Source organism: Sprattus sprattus (genome assembly GCF_963457725.1).
Source record: "Sprattus sprattus genome assembly, chromosome: 15".
In the NCBI taxonomy this organism is placed as follows: domain Eukaryota; kingdom Metazoa; phylum Chordata; class Actinopteri; order Clupeiformes; family Clupeidae; genus Sprattus; species Sprattus sprattus.
This window is the reverse complement of record NC_137913.1, coordinates 23,232,136-23,239,635: the sequence shown is the minus strand read 5'-3', so window position 1 is coordinate 23,239,635 and position 7,500 is coordinate 23,232,136. Positions and strand designations below refer to the sequence as shown.

The 7,500-nt window shown below is 45.3% G+C and overlaps 2 protein-coding genes across 2 annotated transcripts in view; both read left to right on the top strand.

Annotated features, from left to right (window-relative positions):
* Window positions 1–4,189, top strand: part of tjp2b (tight junction protein 2b (zona occludens 2)) — a 28,715-nt gene extending 24,526 nt beyond the window's left edge. Inside the window, exons 19-22 of the mRNA XM_080852215.1 lie at window positions 511–642; window positions 1,929–2,291; window positions 2,673–2,758; window positions 3,317–4,189. Of these exons, the coding sequence (XP_080708341.1) occupies window positions 511–642; window positions 1,929–2,291; window positions 2,673–2,758; window positions 3,317–3,488 (753 nt within the window). The 3' untranslated portion in view covers window positions 3,489–4,189. The remainder of the gene's footprint in view (window positions 1–510; window positions 643–1,928; window positions 2,292–2,672; window positions 2,759–3,316) is intronic.
* A 1,241-nt stretch (window positions 4,190–5,430) lies between these two features.
* The window catches only part of fam189a2 (family with sequence similarity 189 member A2), a 21,953-nt gene continuing 19,883 nt past the window's right edge, over window positions 5,431–7,500 (top strand). Inside the window, exon 1 of the mRNA XM_080852217.1 lies at window positions 5,431–6,440. Within this exon, the coding sequence (XP_080708343.1) occupies window positions 6,141–6,440 (300 nt within the window). The 5' untranslated portion in view covers window positions 5,431–6,140. The remainder of the gene's footprint in view (window positions 6,441–7,500) is intronic.

Sequence of the window (7,500 nt, the reverse complement as noted above, 5' to 3'; positions counted from 1 at the left end):
CAGCAATCCAGGAACTGTTTGACCTCTGGGTTTTCCTGTGAACGTGACCAAACCCTTCCCTCCACAGTATTATGTAACTACACAAATGTTTATAACATATTTTTTTCTAAGGGCATGACCTGGGATGGGAGACCTTAAAAGCCCTTTGTGTTGCTACTTCTTTTTTTAACTGTGCTTCACTTTTCATGAACGAAAGGCAGCAGAGATACACTCAAGTCTTTGGGCGTGTTTCAGCACAAAAACCTCTTTGAGTATCATGCAATAAACTATGCATGTAATGTATCCATCTCTAGAAAGGTTATTAAATGTTTTAAAGCTTAGTTGTTTTGGATAGGAATATACCTAAAAGGGGTCTGAGATCAGCGGTGGTGTAAAAAACAATGAACACAGCAGATGTTTGATACTGAAAGCAAACAGTCCTCTCCTGCCCACCTCTCCCTTTGTTTGCACGTCTTCTCCTTCTCACCCTCTCCTCTCTCATCAACTTCCCACACCCCCCGTGCCTCTCAGATCCTGCGCCGGTCCAGCCCAGAAGTCCGCGGCCGTGTCAGGAGTGTGGGGAGCAGGGACAGGGTGAGCAGGGACAGGCGTAGCAGCGACCCCCCCAACCCCATGTCCACCTTCCTGCCAGAGCCCCCTAAGGTGAGCCCACCCCACTCCCCCACCCCCTTCTCCTCTTTCTCCCACTTCTGCCTTTTGTCCCGGGGTGTCTTGGTTCCCCTCACCTGGACCAACAGCATCAGATGTTTTAGGCCCATCCCAGCCCCCGCTCAGGCACGCTTCATTAGGCAATCACAAAGCCGGCGGTTGGCCTAATTAGCTGTGCCCAGCCTTTGGAGAGGAGAGGGAGAGGGAGCTTAAGCCCCCGATGCTGGCTTAGCTGGGACTGCTGAGGCAGACCTGGGATACACACTGCCTCCCCACTAACAGACTGACTTTATCCAATAACACCCACACATGCACACCCCTCCACTCCTACACCCTCCTAAGTCCTCGGTCTGGACTAGTCCAGTGAATGGACCTCCATGGGCCACCATCTGTAGCTACACAGAGCTGTACGGCGTAGTAGAGGAAGATGTGAAACTGTCTTGATGAGGTTTACTGAATGGCTATTTGTGCTGTGTGCTTAAGCACCATTATTTCCTGAAAACCTGTTTCCTGTTTGTTTGTGTGTTTCTTGTTGTTGCCGTTGCTCTAAAAGAAGAACGGGTTCCTTTGGAGGAAGCCAGTCCCTCAGGGGTCTGACTCGTCCCAATGCAGTTCAGTGGAACACACCGGTACCTCCTTAGAACCCAGAGACTGTATTGCTATAGAAAACCTGCTCTAGATGCCACATAGCCTTGTGCTGCTGTTGTTACCCATATAGATGTATTTGTGCCTCCAGTCAATGGCTTTAGATTATGAGGTAAGAGCTTAGTATAAGGTTTGGTATTGAGTAGATACATACACAGTGGCAGTTCTTGGTGTAGGCAACACAGATAATACCGTACAGTGCCAGTGCATTGGGGAATCAGAATCCACCTCCCACCCTCTCCCTTGCTCTATATAGCATATAGCTCAAGACAAGTGACACACACACCCCCATGTTTTAATTCTGCCAACTTGTGTACCATGATCGTGTGCAGTTATGGATAGGTAAGAGATAATTAAAACTGAAATGTGTACATACTGGAAGTGCCTGTAGTGTAAATGGTATCAAGATGACTGTGGTGTTGCCATTGGTTTCAGAGAGAGAGAGAGAGTCAGTGAGTTTATAAACAATTTCATGCTACCCTTTATTAGTGTGATAGTTGTGCTTCTTAATTGGTAGCATAGTGGCATTCATTTAAGGGGTAAATTGCACTCTAATGAATAACTGGAAATGGAGGAGTTTTGACCTGCATTATCAGGCAGCCTTTTGACATGCTTGGGGCTCTCGGCTCTTCCAGGTGAAACTCCCTCACCGGGACGATGGGGCGCGGGGACCCTCCGAATCCAGCAGAGGCTACGACTCTCATTCCAGCAGCCCCGCAAGCAGCGACCACCCGCGCAGTCAGGACTCGCCCGGAGGGGGACGGTCCCTGCCGCCCCCCAACGCTCTCAAACCGTCCTCTGCGTCCCGCAACTCCCGCGGCCCTGTCGTCGACAGCCAGCCACCCCTAGGGCTGGCGCTGCGCGGCCCTGAGGAGCCAGAGGAGGGCCCCGACCCATCGCTCAAGTCCTTCCTAGGGAAGGTGCGAGCCTTCGAGAAGATGGACCACTTTGCCCGAGCACAGAGGATGCTGGAGATACAGGAGGCCCAGAATGCCAGGGTGAGGGTTCTGTACAAGTTCTGTGTCTGTCTCTATCTATATATACTGTATATACTGTGTGTGTGTGTGTGTGTGTGTGTGTGTCTGTCTGTCTGTCTGTCTGTCTGTCTGTCTGCCTGTCTGTCTGTCTGTCTGTCTGTCTGTCTGTCTGTCTGTCTGTCTGTCTGTCTGTCTGTCTGTCTGTCTGTCTGTCTGTCTGTCTGTCTGTCTGTCTGTCTGTGTCTGTGTCTGTCTGTGTGCGTCTGTCTGTGTGCTGTGTAAGAGTGGATTTGTAGGGTGATTATTTAAGTGGTTAATTGGTGATGATAAGTTTTTACATATAGGCCTACATTTCAGATGTTCTAAAGTATACTAGCAAAATACATTTTCATCCTTTTTCAGCTAGAGATAGCCCAGAAGCATCCAGACATCTATGCTGTCCCTATAAAGTCCCAGAAGTTGGACCACAGTCGGCCACAGCCCATCGGGTAAGAAAGTGAGTGACCGAATGAATGAGTGAGTCAATGAGTGTGTGAGAGGCAGCCCTCTTTCAGTAAACTTGTTATATAAGACCTTACCCTAAAGCTCTATGTTGCTCTGTCTTTAATTGACGTGGCTGACATTAACTGAGTAACTTTATGTAACTTCACATGGTGCAAGGTGGTAAGATACTTTTCACTGTCACATGAATAGGTAGAGTATAGTAACAGGGCTCTGGAGAAGTAATCTGCGCACACAAGCTTGTAAAATGAATCGTCCTCGGGCCCTGCTAGGAGCACTGCAGCTGCTGCTGCTAGCTAAGCAGGAATGTAGGCTATTGAATGGTCTCAGTTTCAGGTTCAGGAGATTATTCCTCCTCTGTCGTATTTCGACTTTCTGCAACTGCCCAGCAGAATCAGAGGCAAAACAAATAAGTGACACCGGAAAACTTTGGCAGACTACGGAAAACAGTGTCAGTAACTCAGTCAGATCTCTGAGATGAGCCGTGAAGACCATTGAAGTGAGTTTAATGACTGATTGATTGACGGGTCTGTTGTGTCATCCAGGTCCAGCTCTCGGCCCGAGCCGCAGACGCCGCCCTCCAAGCTGCCCTATTCAGATGGGCGGCCGTACCAACCCAACGAGGCGGAGGACGAGTACCGCCGGCACCTTGCCGAGCAGACGCGGCGAGGCTACTACGACCAGAATGCACAGAAGTATCAGGACACTGAGCTGTAGAAAGAAAGAAGGAAAGAAGGAAAGAAAGAAGGAGAGAGAGACATGATGAATATGCCCTGCTTGGCTCAGAACACAGCAACACCATTCCACTGGCATGGCGCTGCCATCCATAACTGTTCACTGCACTCATTGTGGTCTGGAAATGCTCTATGGGATTGCGATTGGCCTAGGGATGTCACTAATGAGCATTGATCAAAATTTTACTGAAAGTGATTGGATTTTCCATATAGCTCTTGTAGCAAAAACTGAGCTCTCGATAAGATGTAGGAAAAACAAAGCCAGTTGGAAAATCAAACATACTAAACCCAGCATAGTGAAGAGCCATAACATGACATTGCAATATTGTTTCCAACCTGTCTTACAGCAGCCATGTTGTGACGGTTGGATTTAGAATTCCTCTGTGTCATCTCCTGAACCACTCCCCTCAGATCACTGATTGGTCCAAAATATGATGAGCCAAGCTCTTCTAAATTGAGGGTTTCCAGACTATAATCCCAGCAAAAACTGATTTGAGAGAGGCTACCATTCCAGAGGGGCAATCCCCTAATCCCAAACTCCCTCTACCCTACTCCACCTCCTGTGCCCCGCAACAATCTGCTGCTGACTTGAAAGCCCTCCTGCTTTTAAGTTTCTCACACATTTTTTTTGCTTGGAAGAAGTTACACTTTTTTTAACTTTTCTATTGTATTTACCACTTGGCTTTTCAGTTGTGTCTTTGTTGTTGTTTTTTCATCCTTTGTGTTGAATATCCAGGAACCACATGTTTTCTTGCCTATGCAAAAAAAGTTCAGTTTGTGCAGATCAACTGAAACGTATTGCCACGACTCCCTTTCACCTCATTAAACACCTTAAGCCTGTCACGTGCTACTGTATAAACGGACATTTTCTTCTGTTACACATGTTTTGTATCCTTTAAAATGAGACTATACCGCGAGTGTCCAGAATCTATTACAAAAGGTCACATGATAATAATAAGGTGTCCTTTTTATAATTTTTTTTTTTACCTCTGTCAGCATTCCTTTCCTCATGATTCTGTGAGTGGAGAACAGGTAAAATACAGTACACTGGATTTTGTTACAATTTTTTGAAGTGCCTTTTTACTTTATGAAATAATGTAGAGGCTTGGGGACGTGACAATCCAGCCCTCTGGACATATATACACTGCTGCTCACAAGCTCAAAACAGGGAACCGACAACACCAAAACCTTAAATGCTGTATGTGCTTCACCCTCGTCCTCTGCAGACATGAAGTGATGACAAAGAAGTGTTTCCAAAAAAACAAACAAGTGGTGTACATGAAAGTATTGAGAAGTTGTAAAAATGGATGCTTGTTTGATGCTGTCGTCACAAGTCATAATATAGGCCCTACTGTTGCTGTCTCAAGCCAATACTGTTTTTTCGGCTTGATTGTACATTGGCCAGCTGTACGTCCTCCACACAATGGTTTTAAGTGCTTTTGACCTTCTGTTTTTATCTTTCGTCTTTGTTTTCTTTATTTTTCTCTGATGGCTTCCACTGGTTGTGGAGAAATAATGTCAAGAGAGAGTGGCGATGACTGGACAAGTCTGTCTGGATCTGTTGTGGAATTTCACTTTACAAACACCAAATAAATCAACTTAAATAATCTTCAATGTGACATATGTGATATTATTAATTAACATGTTAACTACAGTGGGGACAGACTATTAATGTTGGTAGTCCTGTACCTCCACGGTAACCTTTAAAAATCTAAGGTTATGGGATGAACGGTTGCTATGTATTTGAAGGTAATATATTATTTGTTACTGCTTTTTCTATTCCAAACTATTCTGTTGGTGGCTCTCATCAACAAAGAGCTTTACATTGATAATTTATGTAATGCATTAAAGTCAAAGTGGCAATGTGTCTCATTTATTTGAAACTTAAATGAATTCATTAAACCTCAGAAACGGGAAACCTCAGAAGTGAGTGAGTGAATGATGTAGACTATTTCAGGAGCGCAACAACAAAGGCGATCTTTGCTCTGTTTAAATCATTATGTAGCCTATTCAATCCAGTGTAAGGCATTAATCCGCAGACAGACTACAGTTCAGATCCAGAAGGGTTTAAATATGCTTGACAAGTCCCAACAAGCTTTTGTCAGTCTTCTGCTTTTGCCTTTGTGCCCTTTAAAGGAAACAGGAAATTGTGATAGTCGTCATTTAATATTAAACACTTGCGTGCTGCAAACAAACCTGTTGCTCGAGGCCAAATAATCAACAGAATATAGTGCTTACAACAAAACAGGTGAGGAAACCCTCAGGTTTAGCCAGGTCACTCGTTATGAGAAGATTAAAATGTCACGCCCATTAATTGTCTACCTTTTCGAAAACAAAACGGGTTGTGTGGCCTATTCCCACGCGACCCCCACTCTCCGCCTTTTCTGTCCCTCTGCCAAAAAATGTGAAACGCAATCCGAGCACCCGGTTACAGAGAGGAGTTATTTTAAAACTTAAAACTCAGCTACCTCCGAGGGAAGGATCATGGAAGAGACAGCACATGGACTGAGCAGAGAGAGGGGCTAAGCCTTGTTGTGCTACATACGGCTACAGACAGTAAAATGAGCGAACGGGTTCCATTGATGATCTTCCCTTGTTTAAGGTCTATTGTTCAGTCTCCAGTCGCGCGTCTCCAATGTCGCTGCCAGTAGTCCTGCCAGGATCTTGTTGTCGTGTTAGCAGGGTCTCACTTGCCCCTCCGCTGGGGGATCCATCTTACAGAAGTCGCAGAGGCTGCATTCCCACCCCTGGATCTCGTATGCCTGGATCTCAGTCGCGGCTCATTCCGGCGCTGCTACCCGGTCGCCCGCTGCTCTCACTGGGATTGCTGCAGTTGGCTCTTGGCTGCTCCATGGTGGCGCTCTCCTTCGGAGCTCTGTCCCTCAGCAACTCGCCTCCCGTCCGGAATTCATGCCCGTTCTGGGCAGGCTCATCAGTGCGTAAGATTTTAATCAGTGAACAAGAAAGGTTACATATGGACGCCTGGACGCATAGTTCACTGATATCGCATAACCCATGTCATTACTGCAGTTTATCAATCGGGTTTAAATGTAAACATCAGAGTTGGCCGTCAACAATAACAGCCAATCATGTAAATTCCTTAAATCATAACTAATTTGTGGTGCTCTGGCAAATATGACGATTTGTTTGGGTGTCTTCCTATTTCAGTGTGTAAATTGAACTGTAACTAGATGAGGGTACAAGAGCTTTTGGCAACCCAACTTTTCGTGACATATCAACAGGTTGGGTAAAGTTACACTTACAGGGGGCTGAGGGAGCAGTAGGGTTGTAAAAGCTAGTTTGCTTTGCTCCAGTCAATGGCATTGCAGCTGCTGCTTCCCAGCAACAATACGAGGAATTTTAAGGTAACAATTTCAAGATTGCCTTACTTAGATCAGGTTTATCAAATGAAAAATATGTCCCTTCTCCATACCTTCCTCTTCTTTCATCTGCAGTTTTAAGCAGACAACGGCCTGTTTAGACGTGACATAAGCTGGTTATATCAGTCACTGACATTGTATGTTGGATTTGTAAAGGAGGAGTGAAGCCATGGATTGTTTTGTAGGGAAGCATACTTCAGCCTAATTCTGTTGAGGCTATATTTCAAGTCAATAGATAAGAGGAATAGGTATCAATATTGGCATCACTAAATTACAGTCAATAAGACCTACAGGTAGCGTTTAATGAGTTAATGAGCTAAATAAGTGGTTCTCAACCCTGCTCATGTCCCCACTCCATCTTCTATCTGTCACTGTTCCGAATATCTGATCAAAGGCTCTAGGTTATGGCTCTGAATGCACCTGATAATATCAAAAGCATTATAATTACCTTGACTTTAATCAGGTGTGCCTGGATAAATAGAACTGATGCAGTGAAGCAGAGGGGCCAAGGAACAGTATTAAGAAACCCAATGTTGAGTAGCCTTACTGTGCCAAGGTAATCCCAGTAAATTTCACAAAACAACGTTTTGGCGTTAGATGGACAAAAACATATTT